Raw genomic sequence first — 26200 nt, 5'->3', positions numbered from 1 at the left:
TGTTGACCAGGATGGTCTCGATCTCTTGACCTCGTGATCCACCCGCCTCGGCCTCCCAAAGTGCTGGGATTACAGGCTTGAGCCACCGTGCCCGGCCCGTCATTTTTTTTTAAACCACAATTCCTTTTGCTCCATCTTAATAAATTAGTACAATTACTACGGGAAATAGTAGGCCATTTCTTAAAGAACAAAAACTAGAACTACCATTTGATCCAGGAATCCCACTATTGAGTATCTATCTAAAGGAAAAGAAGTCATTATATGAAAAAGACACAAAAACATATATGTTTATAGCACCACAATTGCCAGTTGAAAGGATATGAAACCAAACCAAGTGCCCATTGACTGAGTGGATAAAGAAGATGTTGTCTATGTACATCATGGAATACTACTCAGCCATAAAAAGGAATGAAATAATGTCATTTGCATCAACTTGGACAGAGCTGGAGGCCATCATTCTAAGTGAAGTGACTCAAGAATAAAACAACAAATATCATATATTCTCACTTATAAGTGAGACCTAAGCTATGAGGATGCAAAGGCATAAGAGTGATATAATGGATGTTGGGGACTCGGGGACTGGACTGTTGGGAATGGGGTGAGGGATAAAAGAGTACACATTGGTCACAGTGTATTCTGCTCAGATGACAGTTACACTAAAAACACCACTAAAGAACATAACCATATAACCAAAAACCTGCTTACACGCCCAAAATTGTTGGAATACATTCAAAAATCTTCCAGTTTTCAAGTTCATATTTTGCAAATCTAAAAACCAAATCACCCTAATGCAATAAAACAATTTATTTTCTTAAAAAACAGAATAGCTGAAGGAAACTCTAATTACAAAAGGGATAATTATAAAAGATGATGATTGGCATCTTTAGAAAGTAAAGAACAAAATTTGTGTAAATTGCAGTGAACATAATAGGACCATCTTTCATCTCATGAGTTTAAAATTATATTTTATGGTTGGAGTAAAAGGTGAACACCATCTGACATGGTGCTCTATGTATGCAAAGGAAATGACTGAGACAATTATACCTGAAAGCAGTTAAATGGGCCTAAATTGAAGTAAAGGTTTTCATACTTGAAGTGGTAACACATTGATACCAGCAGACAACTACTAAGAAAACTGTACAAAGAGTTATAATGAAAAACATAAACACATCAAAACAGAATTACAAAAATCTTTTCACGTTATCCAGTTAGGCCAAGATACATACACACAAACAATGGAAAATTGAGAAAGAGAAAGTGAAAACAGAAAATAAATAATAAAAATGCAGACATAGGCACTCACCCATCGGTAATTATTTAATTGTAACAATCTAAATAAACCAATGAAAAGGTAGTGATTCACAAAGTGGAATTAACAACCACCACCCACTTATATGTGGGCTATAAGAAATTTGCTTTGAAAATTATTGATATAGACAGGAGGCAGGGAAATAATGGGTAGAAGAGGGTGGTTTCCTGGCAAAGGCCCCACTCTCAAGCCTGGAAACCCACGGCCCTAAATGGGAAAAGGCATTCCTGTTTTTCTGCTCAAATGTTGCCTTTTGGCCCACAACACTACCCTATCCTGTACCTATATAAATCCCAAATCCCAGGCTCCAAGAGCAGATGAGCAGAGGAACAGAGTGGTGTTCCTCTGAGGAGAGAGGCAGCAGAGAGGCAGAGTGGTGAGGCAGAGAAGGAGAGAAGAGAAGGAGCATCTGAATGTTGAGAGGAGTTCAGCTGGGGATAGTTGCAGAAATTGCCAGGGGATGGCCAAACTCCATGGGATGATCATCCTTTTACTCCATCCACTTTCCAGCTCTCCACCTATCTGACTGAAGCCACCTCCATCACACAATAAAATCCCTGCATTCACCATCCTTCAAATCCGAGTGACCTGATTCTTCCTGGACACTGGACAGGGACCCAGGAACCAAGAGGGCAGGGTATAAAAGGCTGTCATCTGACTCTTCACTGAGCTGGTTTAACACTTAGCCATCTATGGACAGCAACTGCTAAAAAAGCATTAATTGTGACACACCCCTAGACACTACCATGAGGCTGGAGGCCAAAAGTACTCTCCCTTGTTCCTGCACATGCCCATCCACCTGCTCCCCCTCTAGTAAGGGATTCACACATGGTGGCGGAGCCACACCCCTGTTGAGTCCCACAAGGGGATCAGGGAACTCTGCTATTTCATTATGACCTAGATAAGTTGAAAGCAAAATGATAGAAAAGATTTATCAGGCAAATATTAATTTTTAAAAGGAGCAACCATGCTAACACTAGATCAAGGAGACTTAAAAGCAAATGAAATTTCTACACACAATGAAGGATATTACAAAACAATAAATGGATTAATTTCCCAAAAATGTAGCAATCCTAAATGGTTTGGGCCAAACAACAGAACTTCAAGATATACAGATAAAAAACCGATACAGCAGAATGAGAAAGAAATCCATAATTATAACATGGGCCTCAAGATCCCATTTTTAACAATTGATAGAAAAACAGCAAGGATAGAGAATAATAGAACATCATTAAACAACAAAATCTACTGACATTTATAGAACACTCTAACCATTGACAGCAGAATACATATTCTTTTGAAGCTTATATGGAACATTCACCAAGATAGACTATATTATGGGTCATAAAACAAACTTTAACAAATTTTAAAAAATTAAAATCACACAGAGTACGTTCTCTGACCACAATGTATCGAAGAACAGTAGATCAACAGAAACTCAGAGGGAACATTTTCAAAATCTTGGGAATTAAAAATATACTTCTAAATAATGCATTAGTTAAATAGGAAATATCAAGAGGAAACTACATAGAAGGGAATAAAGACAAAATTTATTTTTAAAAAGATATAAAGAAAACAAATTCAAAACAAGCTGAAGGAAGAAAATAAAGATAAAATCAGAAATCAATGCATTTGTAAACAAGAAAATAGAAAACTAATAAAACTAAAAGCCAATTCATCTAAAAAAATCAACAAAATTGTTAAACTTTTAGCAAAATTGACAGACATAAAATGAGACAAGACCTAAATCATAAAATCAGAAAAGAAATAGAAGACATTTCAACAGATCCATGGGCAACTACATTAGATGATGGATATGGTAATTTGTTTCACTCTATCAACCATTTTACCATATATACATATCTTACAACATTATGTTACATGCCATATATATACACAAAATTTTCACTGAAATAAATTTTAAAAATGATTACAAGGAAATATCATGAATAACTTTACACTCATCAATTCAGTAAGGTGGAAGGAATAAACCAGCTTCTGCCCAAGAAATTTCCAGGCCCAGATGGTATCATTAGGAATTTTTACCAAATATTCAATAAAGAATTGACATACATTTTACACAATTTCTTTCCATAATATGAATTAGAAAGTATTGTAACTCATATTAGGAAGCCAGTATTATACTGATACCCAAACCCAATAGAGATCACATGAAATGTAAAAATTGTAGACCAGTATATCTCATTAACTTAAATGAAAATAATTCTTAACAAAATTTTACCAAAATATTATAGAAAAATATATGCATATAATAATGCACTATGATAAAATGTGATATATTCCAGCTATGTGAGGCTGGTTAAATATTCAAAATATATTAGTCCATCATTTCAATAAGCTAAGAAAAAAATTTATAATATTATTTGCCATAAGAAAACCATATTATATACCCATTTATAAAAACAAAATTCACTTTTAGAACATTAGGAATACAGATGAATGTCCTCAAACTTATAAAGACTATCTATTTAAAAACCTATAGAAAATGTTTTAATGGTGAAAAATTGAATGCTTTGCCTCTAAGATTGGGCATAAGGCAAAGATGTCTTTCCTTACACTTTCCTTACACTTATGTAAATAATTCTGGACATTCTAGCCATTGCAAAAAAGCAAGGAATGGAAATTAAAGATATACAGACAAGAAAGAAAGAAAAAACTATTTGAAAATGGCAAGCTTGTCTATATAGAACACCCCAAGTAATCTACAAAATACTTTGAGAACTAATGAGTTTCTCTCGTGTTCAGTAAGGTTACAAAATACTACATGAATACACAAAATGCAATTGTATTTAAACATACAGATAAGGAATAATTGAAAATAAAAATTTAATAACAAAAATATAATACCATTTTCGATTACTCCTAAGAAAATTATATACATAGGTATGAATCTAACATCGATAATATTTGCATAATTAAAATTATAAAATGCTCATGAAGAAATCAAAGGAGAGCTAAACACTTGTAGAAACATATTAACGGATTGGAAAACACAACATAATAAAAATGTCAATTCAACATAACCAATAGGCTTAACTTAATTTCTTTCAAAATGTCATTGAAGTTCTTTGTAAACATAGAATTACTGTAAAATAACAAAGAAACAGAATGCATTAAAACAACCAAAATATGTTTTAAAAAGAAGAAAAATGAAGGAGGAATTATTGATGTTAAGGTTTATGTAAAAGTCTCTGAGCTGTCAACTGACACAGGTGTCCAGGAGATGCCACAGATCAAAGTTTGTGACCCTATCTGCTGAAGCTGAAGTAATGATAGACGGATCAAAGGAACAGAATAGAACATGCAGACATAGCTCCACATGAATATGCCTAATTAATTTTTTATAAAGGTGTAAAAGCATTTCAATAAAGAAGTAAAACACTTTTCAATAAATGATGCTGGAGCAATGAAACATCCATCAGCCAAAAAAAAAGCCACTTTATATAAAAAATAATTTTCAAAATGGATAATTGATATAAGTGTAAGACATAAAATGATATAATTTTTAGAAAGTTACATAGCAAAAGCTCTTGGGTACCTATGACTAGGCAGTGTTCTTAGATTTGGTACCAAAACCATAATTCATAAGACGGAAAAAAAATCAATAAATTGAGTTCATTAAAATTTAAAACTTTCACTCAAGAGATCCTGTTAAAAGACAAACTACTGACCAGTAGCAAATATTTCCAAGTCACATATCTAAAAAGGCCTTGAATCTAGAAAATGCAAGTCTCATAACTCAAATTTAAAAAAACACAATCTAAGCATAAATGGTCAATGAATATAATGAAAATGAAAATCAGCATTATGTTTGGCAAAATAAGCCAGGCACAGAAAGACATACTTCATATTTTCACTTATACATGGAATCTAAACAACTTGGACTCATAGAAAGAGTAAAGGGTGGTTAGGAGGGACTGCAGGAAGAGGTTGGCGGGATGGTCAAAGGATACAACATTTCAGCTAGTTAGGAGTAATAAGGACAAATGATCTATTCTACAATATAGTGGCTACAGTTAATAACAATGTGCAATTCCTTGTAAATCACTAAGTAGATTTTAAGTGTTCTCACCACAAAAAAAATAAGTATATTGGGTAATGCATATGTTAAGTAGTTCAATTTAGCCATTTCGCAATGTATAATTTTACAAAACATCATGTTGTACCTGATAGATACATATAATTTTACTTGTCAATTAAAAAGGTAAATAAAAAAAAAGAAAATGTTCAGAATCATGCATAGATACTTACCTGTAGAGGATACTCGGATAGCAAATATACTCATGAAAAGATGAATATATTTGCTATCTGAATGCCCTCTACAGGTAAGTTCAATATTATTAATCATTAGACTAATGTAAATTAAAATCATAATGAGATACCACTATATGCTGATCAAAATGACTAAAATGAAAAATGGTGATAACATCTAATGCTGGCAAGGGTGAGAATATTAGATAATAGAGCCATTCTGGAAAATACTTTGGCATTTCCTTTTAAAACTAAAATGGACTTATCATAAGATCTAGCAACTGTGTTCTTGGCCATTTATTCCACAGAAGTAAAAGCTTATGTTCACACAGGAACTTGTGTATGAATGCCCATAGCAGCTTTCTTCATGATAGCACCAAACTGTATGTTACGCAAATGTTCCTGAAAGGGTGAATAGACAAATTGTGATGCATCCAAATCTGAATGCTATTTAGTAATAAAAAGAAACACACTACTGATAACAAAAACTTGGATGTAATTCAGGAAATAATACAGAATAGAAAAAAAAATCTCAAAAGGATGCATGCTAGCTCATTTTATTTATATACTAAGCAAAAAATAAAATACATAGATAAAAGATGCAGTAGTAGACTAGTAGTTGCCAGGAGTTAGGGGTAGGATAGGAAGGAGATGCACAAGGAACAACACGACAGGCCTCAGAGTAATGGCAGAGTTGGGTATCTTGATTATGGTGGTGGTTAAGCAGGCTACACGTGTGACAGAATTACATCAAATTATACACATACACACATGCATGAGTACACGTATAACCGATGAAATCTGAATGAACTTTATGTATTGAATCAATGTCAGTTTATTGTTTTTCATATTATTCTAGAGTTGCATAAGATGTTAACATTGAGAATGCTAAAAGAAGGATGCACAGGGTTTTTTTTTTACACGTTTGTTTGTAACTTCTTGTGCATCTGTAATTATTTATAAATAAATAATTTTTAAAAGTTGGATTATGTAATTTCCTAAGCAAGTGGTTGAGTTAAAGTTTAAAAAAAAAAAAAAAAAAAAAGCACTTCATGAACACACAGCTAGTGCTCCTGATTCTGAGTATTTGTAATTCAACCTATGGATATCATTCTTTTGAATTTACAGTATTTCCTTGAATTGTCTAATGCACCTACATCAATATATATAACTATACACACACATACACACACACACTCCCTATACACTTGATTATTGAGTACAGTCAGAAGCCTAACTGCCCAGAGTTGGGGAAATTTTCCACAAATGTTAGGGTTTGGGCAGGCAACAATACCTGGGAAAGGACATAGAGTCTTAAAATCATAGATAGGGTAATAAAAAATTTAAAACTTTACCCACTCAGTATTTATTTTCTTTCTGGAATCTCTTTTAAGTGATTGGTTTTCAAAATTATAAAAGATCAGTCAAGAGTGGTATTGTAATTTTGGATTTCATTTCAAGGAACCAGTCCAATTCCTTAACAGCTTTGCTTTATTCTTTTCCTTAGAAGAAACAAGCTTATTTCCCAAAGACTTTTCTGGCTTGTCAATTTTACAAACGCAGTCAATGATCCATGAAAACCAAACAATTCAGTGTAAGACAATTTAAATCAAGAGGGGAGGCAAACAGTTACAATGTCAGTTCAATCTGAGGAGACACAAGCTTTCTTCCAATGAAACAGGAAACTATCAAGTGGAAGTCTATTTAGGTATAGATGTGCAACATAAACAGTGAAATTTAGATTTTTCTAAATGACAAATTTGCCTGGGAAACTAGATTGAATCTGTAACACTTTCAATATGATTGTTTTTAATATAAGCATTAATTTTTATTTTAAAATTATTTTACAAACATTTGTATATATGCAAGTATATATATATATATACACACACACATACATATACTTGTATATATGTGCATATATAATATATATATACCTGTATTATTAGGTATCTATTACAGTGTACGTGTATATATATATATTTTTTCTTTTAGGTCTCAAATATTTTAGTTAAGGCCTTTAAAACACTTTTTGGTTCTATACTGTCAGTGATTTGAAATAAAATTATCCTTCATGTACTTCATTTTATATTCAGCCCACTGGCTCTCTAACTTTAGCATACTGTACTCTAGAATCACCCAGATAATTTGTTAAAATAGATTGCTGTGCCTACCCACAGAGTTTCTGATTTACCAGAACTAGGATGGGGCCTGAATAATTTGTATTTCTAATGAAGTTCGCAGGTGGTACTATCTCTTCTGATTTGGGGTCAACCAGACCAGAACTACAGTTCTCATCCAAGATGAGTTTTTCCATAAATTTAAAACATAGTTTAGCTTTTCTGTAATGGCCAGGAATCTTTTGTATGTGCCTATTGTCTATCTGCAAATTACTTGCCTTTATTTAGCTCAGATACTATGCAATAATTTCTTCAAAGCTCTCCGAGGCAGATTTTAGTTATTAAAGAATTGCTACTTTGACAGCTGAAAAGTTGGGAAATAATTTCAAAATCGATCTTGCAAAATCCATATGCTGAAGTGTATATCAGAAAGCTCCCCAGGCCTTCACCCACATTAATTACTCTTAGCTTTCACACAATTCGTATGTACTTGATTAGCCAGTTTCTAATTTGTAAGAAAGAATAATATTAGAAGAATAATATAATAATAATCCAAAGACTATTGTAATAATCTAGATGAGGGATGAAGATAGTAGCACCCAGTATTTTATTGAGTCACTACTCTGTGCCACACACTGTGCTAGATAACCTACTGACATTATATCATCTGCTCCACCCAAAAAACTACGATGGAGTTATTATCATTCCATTTTACAGAAGTAGACACAGAGACAGTCTGGACTGCAAGATGTTTATTAGGAATCAACATTTGTGAAAGGAAGGAGAAGGAAGCAGGTAAGCAGAGGGAGAAGTTGAATGTTCATGCAACCCCAACAGAGTCTTTACCAAACTAGTGGGGGGCTCTCAAGCAAAATTTGCCTGTCAGTATTTCACACTGGGCTGAAATGGCTGGAAATGTATGCCCACACCCAATTGGAAATGAGACTGCAAAATGAGACTATGTAGCTGAGGCTGACCTTTTAAGCACTTAGTGGCTGGAAGCTATCTATGAATTTATATCTTCCTACCCCTGTGCTGGGCAGGAAGTACTTCTCTGAAGAACTTAGGTACATATCTTACGTCTGCCACTGATTTGTCCAAGAACAGAGTAATCATCTGCGTAACAATTCAAACCCAGGACTATCTGATTCTTTCAATCACATAATCTGTTAGTTTCTGTATGTTGACTACATTTCTTAACAATGTCATCAGGACTCCATCACGGACACCCAGTGAATTGCATGATAATGTAGTAATGACCCTAGGTGCCACTGATGAATGTAGCAGAATATGTTGCTACATGAAAGGTCTCTAAACCTCACTGTAATCCTGTCACCTGCCATCCTGTCAGTGTGCGGTATGAGTATGGAATTCATGAACAGTCAGCGCTATCCCTTTCACTCAAGCTACTATCATTTCTCATCCTGATGAAAGAGCCACCAAACGCATCTCGTTGTTTCATTGTTGCTCCACCCAACAGCAAGGCTGACTAAATAGAAGCATATTCATACCATAATTCTGTTCAAATGTTTTAAACAATTGTTCACACTTAAATCCAAATCCTTACCAAAGAACTTTGAGGCTTTATATAACCTGACCTTGTCTCCTGACCAGCTATTATGGCTCTCAAACCTGCTAAGCTAAATCCAACCGTGAAGATTTTATAAATGCTGTTGGTTCTGTCTGGAATACTCTTCATCCAAATCCTCCCCACACTCCTGAGTTGTGATCACTGCCATCTTTATAGAGACTCTATCTCGATCACCCTAGAGAAAATACAGCTCTTACTCTTACACTCCATATGCCAACCCCTTCCCTTGCTTCATTTATCTTCTTTGCTCTTTTCACTACTCAGAATTGTGTACACATGTGTGTATGTGTGCATACATACTTAAATGTGTATAATTTTAGTTTTGCATTGTACACGTAGAATACACATACCCATACTCAAATTGTTCATTGTCTGTCTCCTCCACTGTAACTTCACAATATTACATATAGAGATTTTCACTGTCAAGTTCATCTGTGTGCTCCCAGATTCTAAAAGAGTGCTTGTTACCCATTGGGAAAATTAATCAAATGAAATACATGACAATAGTGAAAACATATATATATATATGCTAAGAAAACTCAAATTCCAGTTCTACAACCAACCAGTTTGAATAAATCATGTAAAACTCTAATCTTTGTTTTGTTTCCTGTCTCAATTGAAGTTAATATATTCACATTTATTTAATTAAATAACATTACAAAATACTATGGAAAAGATAAATAGGGATAATTAATCATTAGTTGAATTTGAGTATGTATCTCAAAATAATCAGTAAATTACTGAACCTTTTTTTCCCTTCGAAAAAATAAGCTTTTATCATTTAGAAAATACATTTACATAAATTTTTCAGTCCACTGACAATGAAAGATAAAGAATCAATACTCTTTTATTTTTTAAGTTTGAGTCGTATTTGCAATTAATTACTGCATTATACCATATCCAATATGTTCTGGTACATATTTATGTTTTGTCTTTGATTAAATGTGTCTTCAAGAGAGAAACTATCTATGAAATTATGCTTAGGATACTTGATATGTGTGTACTAGGCAGACTGACCTTCCAAGTTTCCCACTGATCACTCTACTGCTTGTGTACACTCTTAAGACCCTAGGTTTCTTTCTTCCTCCCTAGATTGAGTATTTCTAGTTCTTCCTGAAAGAATGACACCATTCACCTTATTTTTCCTATTTGGTCAAGACATCCATTCATTCAGCATCTTGATTCTTCAAATGTGCTACCCACATGGGTCTTTCCTGGTTTTCAAAAACTATTGCACTTATAGATTGTGCCATATTATTCAACATTTAATTGCATTGTTTAGTAGAGTTTTCTCCCTACATCATTTGCATAGATCCTGAGGAGAATGGAAAAGTTCTTGAGGACTGGGACTGGATTACTCATTCCTTTACTATATTCCAAAGCTATCACCACTGTCCAAAGATAAGTAGATGCTTGCTATAACTCTAAACAGATGTTATGCTTTTCTTAATCCAGTAATTTCTAATTCTCACAATTCCAAATACCCCTCTCAGTAAAGAAATGAAACTGAATTTATTTAATTAGATATCTCACTAAAGAATAAATAAAGGCCTTTCACGATTTCAACTCAGTACTTCAAGAGTTATGTAGACTGCGGGAAGCGGAGTTTCAAGGCCTAAAGCTGAGAATTAAGATGCAATTCGGATGTTTGGGCCAAGAGGTTTATCTATCTTCAGGATATCTTTAGGATAAAACCGTTAGAGGTCTACAATTTACGTAAAACTTTCTAATCTAGCTCCCATATCCCTGAAACTTATTTCATTCATAGACTATTTCTACTTTTCACAGCTTGTCTGGGTTTTGCAAAAAGAGAAATCAGGGATTATCTCCTTCTACTCTCCAGCAGGAAGACAGAAGCTTGCATAAATAGGGACAAAGACCATGGAAGCTCAAGAACCTAATGCTGATCAGAAATTAAAAGAGACATTTTCTTTTTAATACAGAATAGTCTCGCTCCATTGCCCAGATGGAGTATAGTAGTGCAATCTCTGCTCACTGCAGTTTCCATCTCCCGGGTTCAAGTGATGCTTATGCCTCAACCTCCTGAATACCTGGAATTATAGGTGCCCGCCACTATGCCCTGCTAATTTTTGTTTTTAAGGAGAGATGGGTTTTGCCATTTTGGCCAGGTTGGTCTGGAAGTCTTGAACTTAAGAGATCTTTCTGCCTTGGCCTCCCAAAGTGTTAGTATTATAGGCATGAGCCATGGTGCTCCGCCAAGACAGGCTTTAGGATAGTCTGGATAAGCTTTGGACAGAATTTTTTGGCTGTTATAAAAGAGTTTTCCAGTAGTTTTGAACCCTATTTCCTTATTTTGATTTTTCCTCACACCAAAAGGGTAAGGAAGCCAACTCGGGGCTATTCCTGGCTTTTCCATGGCCTGGAACATCCCATACCACACCCAAAGAATTATCATCCTGATTCTTCCTGTTCCTCCTTGTCTATTAGATGCTATTGCTCTGAGAAGCACGCTATGATCTAGAAGCTGACATAAAAAATAAATTCATGATAAAATGACAATTGTTTGTAGGCCAACCATAGGACACACTGAGATTTTAAGTCAGAACACACTGAGTTTTATCTGTCAACTCTAACTAGCTGTGTGACCTTGAACAAGTTATTGAATGTATTAGAGGTTCAGTTGACTCATGTAAATAGGTATAAAGGAGCCTACTTCATGGTCTTGTGGTGAGGATTAAATAAAATAATGTGTGTAATGTGCCCAGCACAGAGCCTTGAAAATACTAAATATATCATTAGTATCATCATCATAGAAATGAATATTTTTCACAGATTAAATATTATTCTTTAAGTCCTTCTACATTTTAGCTCAAGGAGGTGAATAACGATAAACACATAGTACACTAACATTCGTTGTATTTTTATTTATTTTTTATCTTTTTTAGAAAGAGCTTTGGGATTTCCCCAAATGCATTGAGAATATAGGAACCTAATCTTTCCAAATATGAAAAGAGGCAGCTTTAAGTATCAGGATTCTTTCCTTCCAAACTCTTTTAGTGTGAGCTGATAAGGAATAAGAGTTGCTTAGTGATAATCCTACTTCTTTGCCTCTCACCACTAAACAATAGCAGCAGCATAATTTCATCTTTGAGAGTTTAACTTTATTACACTAGGAATCCTCACAGAATTCCTTTGAGCTGCAAACCACGTATAAATGAGCATTATTTTTCTTTTTGTTTTTTTTTTTTTCACATGAAGGAACAGAAACCTAACTTTCAAATACTGAGGAACAAATAGAGTATAATGTGATAGCGTTTTAGTCTTAATTTTGTCACTAGCTGCAATAGTTGAGTAAAGTCAGTTTCTATCAATATATTCATTTGTCAGATGTCCTCATTCTTCAAATGCTTGGCTTACAACTACATAGGGCAGTTACAATATTAAAATAAAGTATGAATTAAAATCATTTTGCTAAGGAAGAACCACTCTGCAGTTTTAAGAATAATTATTTCTATCACAACCTCAGCCAGAAGCCAAATTTATACATCAACACTTCATTATTGGAGACAGTGGTACATGGACAGTTTTACAAAGATTGCAATTTGCGTTTTCCTGGTTTTTGCACTTGCTGTGACTATCTTGTTTACAGTACTTGCTTTTATCTATAAGGAAAAGACTGTCGAATCTGCACAGTTACTCAACTTAATATATTTTCCTGAGTTTTTATTTCAGTGACATTTGTGATCATTGTGATTCATTTCACTGCTAATCTAAAAGGAGCAGCTAATTATCCAGGCTGAGATGGGGTTCTGATAAACATGCCTTTGTGAGACCTGAAAGATCACCTTTGAGCCTGGTAAGACAGGGTCTGGAGAGTGAGGGAGAAGTAAATGTCAGCCGGCTTTGGAGTCATGAAGAGCAATCACTATAGAGAAAATTTAGTTAATTTTGGCCTGAAAAAGTTTTCAGAATGTTTTCAAATTCACTAGCTTTTCAGAGTCACTTACAGCTTTCCTAACTGAAACCCCACCAGAGGTTTTTTGTTTTCCAGGAATTCTTAGAAGTGCAACAAAAATGGTCATGTGATCACCTGATACATTGAGTGTGCTTTGTCATAATAGTTCCTAGGAGCCATAAGAAAAGTAAAGCACTTGCACTTTTCAGATAAGTATAGGAAAGTTTCAGCTACTAAGCCTCCAACTGCCAAGTATTTAAGAATAGATTCATGTTTAACTGACGAGATAAACTTGAGTGATTAACCCATAGAAATGCAACCATATCATGCTGAGCATGTCTTTGGAGAAATGGAAACAGCAAAGTAAGGCAGTAGAACAGGTGCAGAAGAGATGAACAAATATTATAGCTCCTAAAACAATAATTAGCTGCCACTTTAATATGCTTAGATTCTCAAGCAAAATGTATAAAAATCTCACCACAAAAATGCATTGCACTAAATCATAGAAATACTTTTCCCATTAAGAATCAACTTGTGCACATGAACCCTACATAAGATCTTTTCAATTTAAGAAAACTTAATATGTATTAGGTGTTAAAATCCATATTTATAATATCCTTAACATAGGAGACAACTATTTTCTTTCATGATTCCTACATTAGCAAAAGGTTTTACTAGTTGACTACTTTAAATAGGCTAGAAATAAATCATTAACTGGAAGAACATGAACTATTAAAAGCCAGTTCAAATTTAAGGTCAATAAAAATAAAGATAAAGCAACTCAATTTATATCGAAGCAACTCAATTTAGAGAATTAGATTTACAAAATTTTGATTTGCATGACATTTCTCAGTAATGTTACTTTGTACAATCCAAGTCATGTACAATCTTCAGAACTCTTAAGGCCACACTTCAGAAGTCAACAAGAATCATTTCTACTTTATTTCAGCATATAACCCCAGATCCTAGGAGATGGGGCATTAGTAAGGACTCTTTGAAAAATAGCATATATGGTGAAATATATTGTAGTGGCCAACACAATTTACCATGGGACCACTATGATTTGTTAGAAAAATCATATGCATCATTTCTTTCTCATAATTCTCAATGTGAACCTTGGAAAGCAGCCATATTTTGTACTATGCATCCTCAGAGCAAAAGACAGAAGCTACTAGATAAAATTGGCACTCACCTGGCGGAACTGTTCCAGGTCAATTTTGTTACCCACCAGCACCAGGGGAATTTCATAGGTGTGGCGGACCTGAAAAATGAGTTCTTTAAACTTGGCAGCCTCCTGAAATGATTGACGGTCAGTGACGGAGTAGCAGATGATGAAGCCTTCCCCACCCCGCATGTACTGCTCCCGCATGGCTGTGAATTCTGCCTGCAGGAAAATAAAATTTAGTTATAGGCTTCGGATATAGCTAATTAATATGGGTTCTAAATGTAATCATTATAAAATTTGAATGTTTTAAACTATTAAGAATATTGATATTTAATCATAGGCGATTTCATTTAAGAGATCTTAGAAAGACATATTAAATAGCAATTTTTAACTCATGAACTCTTAGGCACTATATAAAGATGACATATTTTTTTAAATCTGTAATGACCTCACTTTAAGAAAATGAATCTAAATGTGTATGCTCCAAGCATTAAATTTATTTGGACCCAGTCTAGATATTCTTTAAATTACATATTTCAGATATTTTCTCTTTCAATTTATTGAAACCGTTTTCTTTTCTAGAAACAGTGAAGAAAAAAAATGTATAATCTAAGGAAGTTGGCTTCACTTTGCAAATGAAAGTAAGTTTGTATAGGTGATTTGCCAAAGATATGCCAAGGAACCTGGGAGAATAAATTTTTCATTTTTATTTTCAAAAATATGAAAATGAATTAGAGTTAGACCTTGGTTTTCCTTGTGAACAGAAAAAGTTATTAGCATCAGTAATTCCAGATCCAGTTATATGTTTGCGTATCAGATTTGTCTCTTGAAGGTGCATATACAGAAGGATCTGGATTGCTGAGGGATGGGTCAGTTTCTACATTCTGCTGACTTTTTCATCTTCTCTCCCCGCAGAGGAGGGTAAGATTATAGTCCAGGTGGTATAAAAGCCCCAACCTTAGAGATACCCCTTTATCAGCTTTCCATCTTGCTTCCTACCTCAACTACTACTTCTCAGTGACTGAAAATTCAATATTTGGTCTGAATTACAATTTGGAAAGTTCCTTTAAGTCTAAAATATCTGTTTTCGCTCACTCTTATGCTGAAACTACTGTTATAATGACAAGGGCTAATTAGATACAAGCAGTGGAAAATATAAAACTTAACCTCTGTGGAATAAGCAATGAAAAAACAGCATATTGCAACTTGGACAATTGGTGCTATAAGTAATCAAAGAAAGAATATTTTAGGTGGGTTTTCACTGTGTTTGAAGAACTTGAGAAAATGTGACTTATTTACCTAGGAAAATGTTTATAAGAACTCATAAAATGTCCTGCTTGGAGGATTTTTTAAATAAATATTCATTTGATTTAAGATAGCTTGAAAGACGGAAGCATTTATGTAGATCCAGAAACTTTGGAAAACAAGGGTTCTTGCAAATTCAGAGACTGATAAAGTTAGTAAATTCCTGAGTTGATAAATGAATTTCACCAATCATTTCAGTAAATATGGACTAAATGCAAACAGGCTTTGCACTGACTTTAAGCAATCATTTCTAAGTTGCAAGAACTGGATCACAGCGAGGGCAAGAGATTTGTCCAAGGACAGACAGCAACCTGATATATAGTTGGTTCAAAAACTCCTATTTCCTGACTCTGTCTCAAATTACTTAGCATTAAATTTTATTTTAACTCAATCCTAAATTTCACTATGTGAGTGAAATGTACTAATTTTGGAGAAAAAATACTCTATTGGATCCATGTTTCATTCCCAAACCAAGATTGGGTAATAAAATATCTGGGGTCCCTCACAGTTCTGACATACTCTGATTTTGAAACTCTATATCTCAATCAGGACCCCATAATTGGCAGGGATCAATTAGAGAAGTATGAACTGAAAATGATAGAGATTCTCAAACTTATATTTTTCTTTGGAAAAGAAATGATAGGATCATCCTAGAAATATATTTGATCTTTAAAAACATAACTAGATCTGTTATATCAGTTGCATATGATTCAAATAACAAAAATGCAAACTAAATCGGAAAAGGTCTATTTAACAATTTAAAGTTTATTCTATTTTTCAACTATTTTCAGTACTAAAGTTTTTGATTTTCAATCATCTGGTCCTTTTAGAAAATTAACAAAGATATTAGTAAAATATTTAAATGGTACAGATGTATATAGTACAAATTTAATTTTCTAACCACCTCGAGCTTCTAGTTTTCCTTTTCAAATGCATCAGCTAATAATTTATTTAACTTTACACTATTGTCTGTATAAATACAAGCTTATACGTATTCCTTCTTCCTTTATACATCTTTCTAAATTCAATGAGGAACATAATATATACCTTTAATTATAATAGCCCTAATATACAATGAAAACTATTCTATATAAGGATATATAAATAGCGCTTCTTTTTTATAGAGGCATCATAATTTTTAATACATGTACCATAATTTATTTAGCTACTTATCTATGAAAGGCATTTAGATGGCCTCCTTTTATTCTAATTATAAACAAGTCTGTGATATATAGGCTTAAACATTCACATTGCACTGATTTATCTCTACCTGAGAAACAGTATTTCTAGACCAAAAAGAACATACATTTTGCTTTTGAGAAATATTGCCAATTTCAATGCCAAAGACATTGTATCAACAATACTTTCTCCAATGTAATATAAATATGAACATTTCTCTTCATTTTCAACAATGCTGCTTATAAAATTGTTCTATGTTTATAAATTGTAGAATTGAAACATGATGTTCCTTTTATTTGCATTATTTATGTGTTATGTTCAGCATGTCCTATGTTTTATATTCATTTAGATATTGTCTTCTACATATTGATTTTTACTTTGTTGAGAAGAATGTCGTAGTTTTCTTTAAAGGGGGTTGGTTCTACTTGTTATTCAATTGTAGATTTTTAAAAATTTGAACTGAGGGAAGATATTTCTATGTGATACATAAGAAAAAGAGCAATGCATTTGACTACTTCAACAAAAATATACCATAAAGAAATGACTAGCAAATTTAATAAAGTGGAACAACCTGTTATGAAGACAAGCAACTTACAGAAAGGCAAAATTCACAGAGAAAAATATTGGATGATTGAATGACTAAAGGTCCAATAGTGCTTGCTAACCAGATTCAAAGTCATATACATATCACATTAAAAATAGGTATGTCAAGGAATCACATCCGGTCTAAATTGGAAGAAATCTCCAGGTATGAAGTTCCAGCACACATCTTTAAAATTTGGATGATTTTTGCTTCACACCTCTCTGTATGAACATGCATTTATGGTCAAGAGTGGTCTTTGTAATCTGGAAGCAAAGAGAGTCATAGTACATGACCTCTATCTAGGACTGTTATTTACTTAAAGCATGTCTCTGACATGTCACATGAACTCTCTGTGCCTCAATTTTCTCCTTTGTTAAAGATGGATTAGGACACACACTTAACCAGTCTTACAAGGCAGTAGAAAGGCTCAAATCAGAGAAGAGGTGTGAAAATACTTTGATGAATTTTTAAAATAAGATACAAATTAAGCCTATTATTATCTCTGGTACAAATCCAGCAGAATAGAAATCCTCTTTAAGATGCATGAAATCCTTGTTTAGATGCATTAAATATAAATGTGGCCGTGTTTTTTATATAAGCTTAATCAGAAAAGTATTAACCTTTTTTTCCCAAACAGAAAATGTTTCCACCAATAAAACATATGTAGTGAAGCTATCATAACTAATGGGGAGAATATTTTCTCTTTGATGACCTTTTCCATGCCAACTCTTTATACAATATGTGTGCATGTTTCTGGGTGTGTGTGTGTGTGACTAAAGATGTAGTAGAGGTTGATGGGACTCGAGAATTGAGCGAAATCTCTTTACTATGTATCAATAATATACAATACGGAAATCAATTTAAAAGAAAAAATGCAGTATTCAACATGTTGCTTCCATCTTCATTTACCCATGAATTAAAGATCCCTATGCTTTCTGTTTGGTGTATCCTGAATGTTAATACCTTCTTCATTTGCTTCTTGCTATAAATGAAACTTGTTGATTAATTATTCAGGAACATTACTAGATTTCATTTGCTATCTATAAATAGCAACATATCTATGAAGCAGACTCTCTGTATAAAATGCTAAAAATATAAGCAATTCTAATATTTTCAGTTATTCTGAATACAACATTTCAGTTTGATCAGTTGCCTTTGATATACTTTCTTACATTAAAATCGTGTGATAATTTTTATATATTCTGAAATTGAATAAAGAATTTTTGATGAATTTCATATTTCAACTTCTTGATTAGCAGAGTAAGGAATTTAAGCAGATAATAGGAAATGTTGGAACTGGACCAGCTCTCTGTTGCATTCAAGTAGCAATACTACAAAGACATGAATATCTCACTATATTTGAAATGTACTAGCACTATATTTGGACCAGCTTTTTAACCACCCCCCAGTAATGGCACACAGATAGCATTACCTATACTGACCTGAATCCCTTTTGGCCATCTCTTTAAAAAAAAACACATGTCCATATCAAATTTGTTAGCCTTATGAAAAGAAGTAAATTGAAAAGTCAGTCAGTCATATAGCTAAAACTATACCAAGTGGTAGGGCATGAAAAGAAAAAGAAAAAAGTCTGAACTTGTCTGGGTTTGGGAAACATAACCAAGCCAAGATAAAACAAATAAATAATAATTAAGATCTAAATAAACCTGGCGTTCAGAAAAGGACAAGAACAGTTTTCAGAAGGAAAGAAAAGAGGAGTAGGTGAGGGAATAAGATATTCTTCCTTAAATGCATTATTTGTACAGAGATCCTCAACTTTTAGGTAACCTCACTTCCTAAGGTTATGTATTGTCACTTTTAAATGGACTTTTATAGTCCAGATTTATCATTTGCATAGCAGTTGATTATCTAGGACCTGCTTACCCTTCAATAGTTGAGTTTTTGGAGGGTGCCATAGCACAGAATCATGTGATTGTTTCTTTTGTTTGCATCTTTTTAATGGAAGCAGAATAGAAAAACTTATAAATGATTAAAGTCTAGGTATCATAAATTTACTATAATTTTTGCAAAGCACAAGATTGCAATACGTAAGGGTGGTGGTTTCTCAGTGTCAAATCTGATGCCTCAAACTGGTTATGTCAATTGAAATGAAAATGAACAAAGAGCATTTATAAATGCCAATAATATGAAGTCAAAGATTGTGCCTAAAAGTCAAAATATAATTAACAAATACTATTTTACAGTTTTCGGAGAAGATAACCTATCATTTGTTTTTTGGTATTTGACGCATATTTTTAGGAATGCATTTTATCATGGAATACTGCCTGTATTGTACCTAACTCATTCATAAAATATTTATTGAGCACTTACATATGATAGGCATGTAAGATTTGAGATTGCTAAAATGAATACATATAATAAAGCAAAATTATGGATAGATACATATAAGAAAGATAAATAAAAATTAGAGCATCAGAGCCAGGACAGAGTGAGGAGACAGAGTTTTATTTACAGTTTGACTATGAATATCTAAACAACCCAAGCTACAATGAAAACATGATCAATTATATCACTTTTGTCATCAATAACAACATATTAATTTGACACATATCTCCCCTAAGCACTGAGAGCTGAAGGCAATTTCTCTTCTGGGTGTTGAGATAAGGGACAACATCTTCAATGTCAAACCAACTAGATCTGCAGTACCAGGTTCTTTAAAACTAATTTGTGATTGTGGTTTTCAACGTAAGCCTTGCCAAACATTTCATAGACATGCTCAATAATACTGATAGAATCTTCAAGCAAGATAATAGAAAATTATTCTGTAGAAAATGATTAGGGTGTAATAATTGAAAATGATGTTTAAAATCCTTATATTTTAGTTCCTGAAAAACTAGGAAAAACTCGATTCTGATGTTGGCATTGCCATTGAAGGCTTGAAGGGTAATTGGAATCCAACTATAATGACAGTTCCTGGAAAAACTCTTAACTAAATACAATGTGAATAAACATTAATGTTGTGATACAGAAAAAGCTGCATAATTTGTAGATCCCAATGCAAAGTGAAAATGTGGGGCTACTTGTCCAAAAATTATTAAGAATTTCAAGACAGCAAGAGTAAAACGTTAAAACAATTGCAATGCCCTTCTGGGTCTGGGACCCTGGGCAACGGCAGCAATTGCTAGCTCATGAAGTCAGTCCCATTGCAATGGGATTAGCACAAAATAACAGCCAGGAGCATATGTGAGGGGAACTCCAAAGAAGACTCCGTGTACAGGTGGCAATTCTGTTCAGAAGTCAAGTCACTACTGAAGCATGGTAACTCCAGTGAGGAACAAAGGCCTGCACAAGGATGAATGTTCCAGGAGTTCAGAGATGTGGAGTTGTGGCAAGACTGAGGGTATATGGTGACAGACTGAAACAGACCCTTAAAATGGGAAAAGATGCTACAGAAACAGGCAAGAAAAGGAAATAATTAAATTCCAGTTTTTGTAGCCCTGGATCTGATATTTTTAATGACAGAGATGAGCTGATTTACAAAGTAAATAACTTAAGGGCCATCACGTCCCATACAGAGATCTACTTGTCTGGTTAGAGTTAATACTAGATATCCAAATGGAATGAACTATCCACAGATAAGTGGAAATATGGCTTAGGAGAAAGGTTAGAATCTAAATGGGGTAGTTGTGACAGACTCAGGGGGAATTGAATATGTGAACTGGAAGTAAGATACAAATCAATTAGTCTGGATCAGTGTTGGCGGACAAATACTTTTTGTCCCTTCTTTTTGAGAGCTGGAACTTTGCCTCCATTTGAAGTATTTTATCTATTTTGAAGGAGATTTTATAAAAATGCTTTTTGACAGATTTCTTCTAGTTTTGTTCTCTTTTGCCAGGCATGCTCAGTACAGAACTATCCTCAGATTTTAGCACTTATGCCTCTGTCTTTTATTATAATTACAAGTGTTTTACTCTCATTCTCATCACTAGACTCTAACCTACCAGAGCATCATATTCTCCAAAGCACTAGGGACAGTGCCTGGATCAAAGCCCAAAAGATAATTATATTATCATTTGGTTAATTACTTACTTTAAGCTAAATGTTTTTAAATATGTTACTATTCCCTAGATGATATACACTTTAAGGGGAGTGAGGATTGGAGGCTGGAGATGAAGATAAAGTGAATCAAACCCTTAAACTAAAAGGATAAACCTTTTAGTTACTTATTCATTCCTATACATGTCAAGCCAGGCCTAGTTTAACTTTCAGATAAACCTATAGCTCACTGAAATCCACAGCAATTAAAAATCAAGTTCATGTTCCTTATTTTGTTCTCTAGCATTAGTCATTTGTCTTATGCTAAAATGGGAGGAGGAAAGAAGAACCTTACTGTCTTTGGATTAAATTTTGCACCAAAATGTCTTTCCCATAGAAGCCTGTTTGCCTTTCCTCCTTCTATTTGACTTGTATTTTGTCAAAGACTTAAAGTTTCGTGACTGCCTCTGGGTTGTACAAATCCACTAAAAGATATTTCCAATCACAGCTGGCTTCCTGTTTATCCTGGAGGTCACTCATACTGGGAGCTGTTTTCCTGCTGATAAGACCTATAGAATGCATCTTGAAAGAAGCTGGCATAACTGTGTTGTGAAACGATTTCATCTACTGTAGTTCAGTCATCCCCAACGTGACACTGAAGGGATGATCTCAACAAAAATAGTGAAATAAGAAAATCCACATGACAAAATTGCAGTTGCTAATTGATTTAGAGTACATGATACGATACTACTATAAATAAGAAAAATAATATGGGACTCATGCACACACATATGCTTTCTCTAAAAAAGTTTCACCATCCACAATGAAATTCATATTTTCAAATATTGAATAAAAAATAAATTACTATTTGGTTTCTTCTTTGGTAAAAACCAAATGATTTTGTTTTGCAATATGAAGAATAATTTGTCTCCAGATAATTATAAAATTGTAGAGTTATATTGAGAGGCCAGCACTCCCTCATCATACAAATGAGGAAAGTGATTACTGGAGCAGATGTTTGTCCTCTATAACATCAGAAGTACAACCAGGAAGAGATTGCTTCTCGACCATCATAAAATTCTGGATATACTTCATCATCCAGCTTAGTTATACCTCATGAATGGCTTCTCTAACCCCAGGGTCTCCCTTTTCCAATCCATCAGTGGGGGAAAATCCATCCATTTCACTATCTAATTACTCTTTGTTAAGTACTGCATTTATTCTGCAGCTCTTCTGTCTCCAAAGGTCCAGTGGGTACACATTTACTTTCACATCAAATCTATACTCATCAGCCTGATTTTAAAACCCTATATAATCTGATATCATGCTACAAATCAAGCTTTATCTCCAGTTAATATTTAATATGTCCTCTCTAATGGGGTCACTTCTCTCATGGCTTGATCATATAACTTGTCTCTCTTATCATTGTCCCTTCATGCAAACTATTCCGCATACTTGAACCTTTTCTAGCTAATAGAGAATTTAGTGATTATCAGATGCAAAGATTTTAATTTGCAGATGAGAAAATCAGAGCTCAGAAGGTAGTGATGACATCATTTTCTCATAGCTAATTAAAACATAGCCAGCTCAGAAAGTCCAGTTTTCTAATCCCTTCTATATTGCATGGGTAGCTTTTTTTCCTTTGCAGTGACGTGAGTCCTATACATGCTTCTTAGTCAATTACATTCTTCTTTTTTTTTTTTCTTATGGATTTATACCTAAGAAACCCAGCCTTTATTGAGAATTGTTTTTTGTATACTTTTATCACTTATGAACTTAAAAAATTAGCAATTAATTACATCTTATTTTTATTCAAGGAATTATATTTGTGTCACCAAGCAAATTTTAAACATTTTAGAGGTCAACACCTATGCTTAAATTGTGTTTAACACTTATATTGCTTGGTAGAATTTTAACATTAAAAATTCAATTAAACTGCTGCCATTTGAACAAATAAATGCCATTTAGAAAAATACTTTGATGTGCTAATTCTATAATATATGTATTCTGGAACACAGTCATAATAAGCAAGCTTCTAACAGTGAAGGAGTTTGTGAGTACTAATAAGGTACATCATTCTAGATAAATCTTTTAAGAAAATTGGGAGGAAAAAGTTTTAAAATTTATATGTCTGTACAAGGAAAATAAGCAAAGTTTTTGTTCTCAAGTTAATGAATACCTTTCTTCTTAAAATACATTTGTAACCTTATGAAATGGTTTGGCTGTGTCCCGGCTCAAATCTCATCTTGAATTGTAGTCCTCATAATCCCTACATCCTAGAAGGGACCTAGTGAGAGGTAATTGAATCATGGAGACGGTTATCTCCATGCTGTTTGCATGATAGTGAGTGAGGTGAGTGAGTTCTTATGAAATCTAATGGTTTTATAAGGGGCTTTTCGCCTTTTTGCTCATTCTTCTGCTTCCTGCCACCATGTGAAGAAGAACATGTTTACTTTTTGCAAATCAAGTTTTATATCCAGTTAATATTGAATATGCCCTCCACTGAGATTTAACATTTTCTGAGGTCTCCCAGCCATGCTAAACTGTGAATCAGTTAAACCTCTTTCCTTTATAAATTGCCCAATCTCAGGTATATCTTTATTAGCAGCATCAGAACAGACTAATATGCCTTGCATACAAATATATGAGGAAAAAAATTAAATATATAGAAAAAAAATAATTATTTGTTCCATATTATTTCAACTCCCTGCAGTAACTGTGCTCAGTCAAATAATTTGGTTATATAGATGTAGCTGTGTTTCATTATACTTTTAGACTCAGGTGAGCTGTTCCATAGCAAAAAAAAAAACATTGTCATATCAGTTTAGTAATTTTAGAATCATTTTGATCTAGTTATTTAAAATAGAATAATTTTTAAATTGCATATTCAACTACATTGGAAAAAATAAGATTTCATTATATGTTAAAGCCAGGAAAAATATGAAGATAATGGAGATTGATAAGATAATGGGCATATTTGTGTTTTAAAATTATCAAGGTTGGTTTCTATTTGTGAGATGACTCAAGATGGATTCACTTGGGAAGTTAATAGTTTCTGTGATTGTTAGTAACTTATAGTAGTCAATATAACCAGTATGGATAAATGAATATTAACATAGAGCATATATATTATCATATATATGCATGCATACAAAATATAAGCACATAAATTAATATTGTAAAGCATATGTTTTATTATTTTTAAATGTACTTTGGTATCTAGGACATATTATAGACAATGTTTTTCTTAAACCCAAATATTGCAGCAATATTTTAAAATCAAAATATTGCTGCAATATTTTAAAATCAAAATACCTGTTCAAGAGGGTTAGCAATTTCTCAGTCTCTTGACCCTCAAGATGCAACTGAAATCACAGAACTATTTTTATTATTTGATATCTATACTATCATCGAAAAACAAAATTATGACAGTAGCTCAAAATTTCTGGAAAATTAAAAGTGAAAGCAGAAAAAAATGATAGAAGGGTTCTAATGAAGACTTGGGAATCTTCAAACACAGCATCATCAACAAATAGAAAAAGGGTGTCTGCAGGTAGCGATCAGGGAATTAAAGAAATGGCTGGGACCAAAAAAAAAAAAAAAAATAGACAAAAGAAAAACCTTTCCCTTACCTTAGCACTGATTGCTTTTACCACTTGTTCAAAGCCCTGCGGATCCCATTAAGGAAGAGACAAGGTCTAACTGGGGCATATTCTGGTGATAGTGTTAGGGGCTCAAGAGAGAGAGCTGAGCAGATGCTGAGATGATTCTGAATTGCTTCATGAGAAGGTGGAGCAGGTCAGAATGAACTAACGCGGCTCAGTTAGGAAACATGCTAAGGGAATCCCCCCACATTACTCAACAGCAGAGACACTCTCTCCCACGTTTTTTGTGGCAGTCTTATGCCTGCACGTCTTTCAGATTTTAGCAAACACAGATACCACAGGGTTGGTTAAGAGACGCGAAGCTCTGGACTTGTACCACAGCACATGTTAGATGGTGTCAGCGCAGTTGCATAGGGTGCCCTGCTGGATCCTAAGATCTAAAAAAGCTTTAACTACGTAACTGACTATGTAACCTCTTACATAGTATTTGCACAGTATCTGCTAAAAGATAATAGACATATTGTTACCAGAAGGCGGGCCTGAAGTGTGAGATGTCCGGCTTCTTGGCGTGTTGAACAAATTGCGCAAAGTAATAAAAGAACGAAACTGTGAAAGTAGGAATTTGTTGAAGCGAGAGAACACTCCACAGAGTGGGAGCCGGCCCCGGCAAGCAGCTCAAGCAAGACCCACGTGACAAAATTTTCTCGGCCTTAAATACCCCTTTTGAGGTCGGGATTGGCTATCCACTATGTAATTGAAAGATTTGGTCTGTGGCCAATTAGAGGTCAGAGTGAATTGGCGCCCTATGCACGTGAAGGCACGGACTGCACGTGGCCCGAGGGCAATCCAAGGCACTTGCCCTTTCCATCTGCAATCCAATGGAAAAGGAGGCGGTGCAGGGAGTGGCCTTTGATACTTTGTTACTGAGGCATAGCGGGATGGGGTTTCTCCTTTGCCTCCAGCTTTAGGAAGTGAGCACAAATTGAGCTTAGAGGCTCTGCCTCCAGGCCCAAGTGTTTTCCTTTTTAATCCAGCTTTAGGAAATTAGCGCCAATTGGCTTTCATTTCCTTGCCTCTAGACCTTATTCTCCTGCCTCAATATCATATGCTAGACAATCAAATAAATAAATACACTTTTTGAATCACAGTATCAGGCGCA

At 34.0% G+C, this 26200-nt stretch overlaps 1 protein-coding gene across 1 annotated transcript in view; it reads right to left on the bottom strand.

Annotated features, from left to right (window-relative positions):
- Positions 1-26200, bottom strand: part of RIT2 (Ras like without CAAX 2) — a 377829-nt gene that overhangs the window by 166953 nt on the left and 184676 nt on the right. Inside the window, exon 4 of the mRNA XM_017529725.2 lies at positions 14401-14592. Within this exon, the coding sequence (XP_017385214.1) occupies positions 14401-14592 (192 nt within the window). The remainder of the gene's footprint in view (positions 1-14400; positions 14593-26200) is intronic.

Source organism: Cebus imitator, unplaced genomic scaffold (assembly GCF_001604975.1).
Source record: "Cebus imitator isolate Cc_AM_T3 unplaced genomic scaffold, Cebus_imitator-1.0 Scaffold60, whole genome shotgun sequence".
Lineage (NCBI taxonomy): Eukaryota > Metazoa > Chordata > Mammalia > Primates > Cebidae > Cebus > Cebus imitator.
Note: the sequence above shows the minus strand (reverse complement) of the source record. Positions and strands in the feature narration are given on the sequence as shown.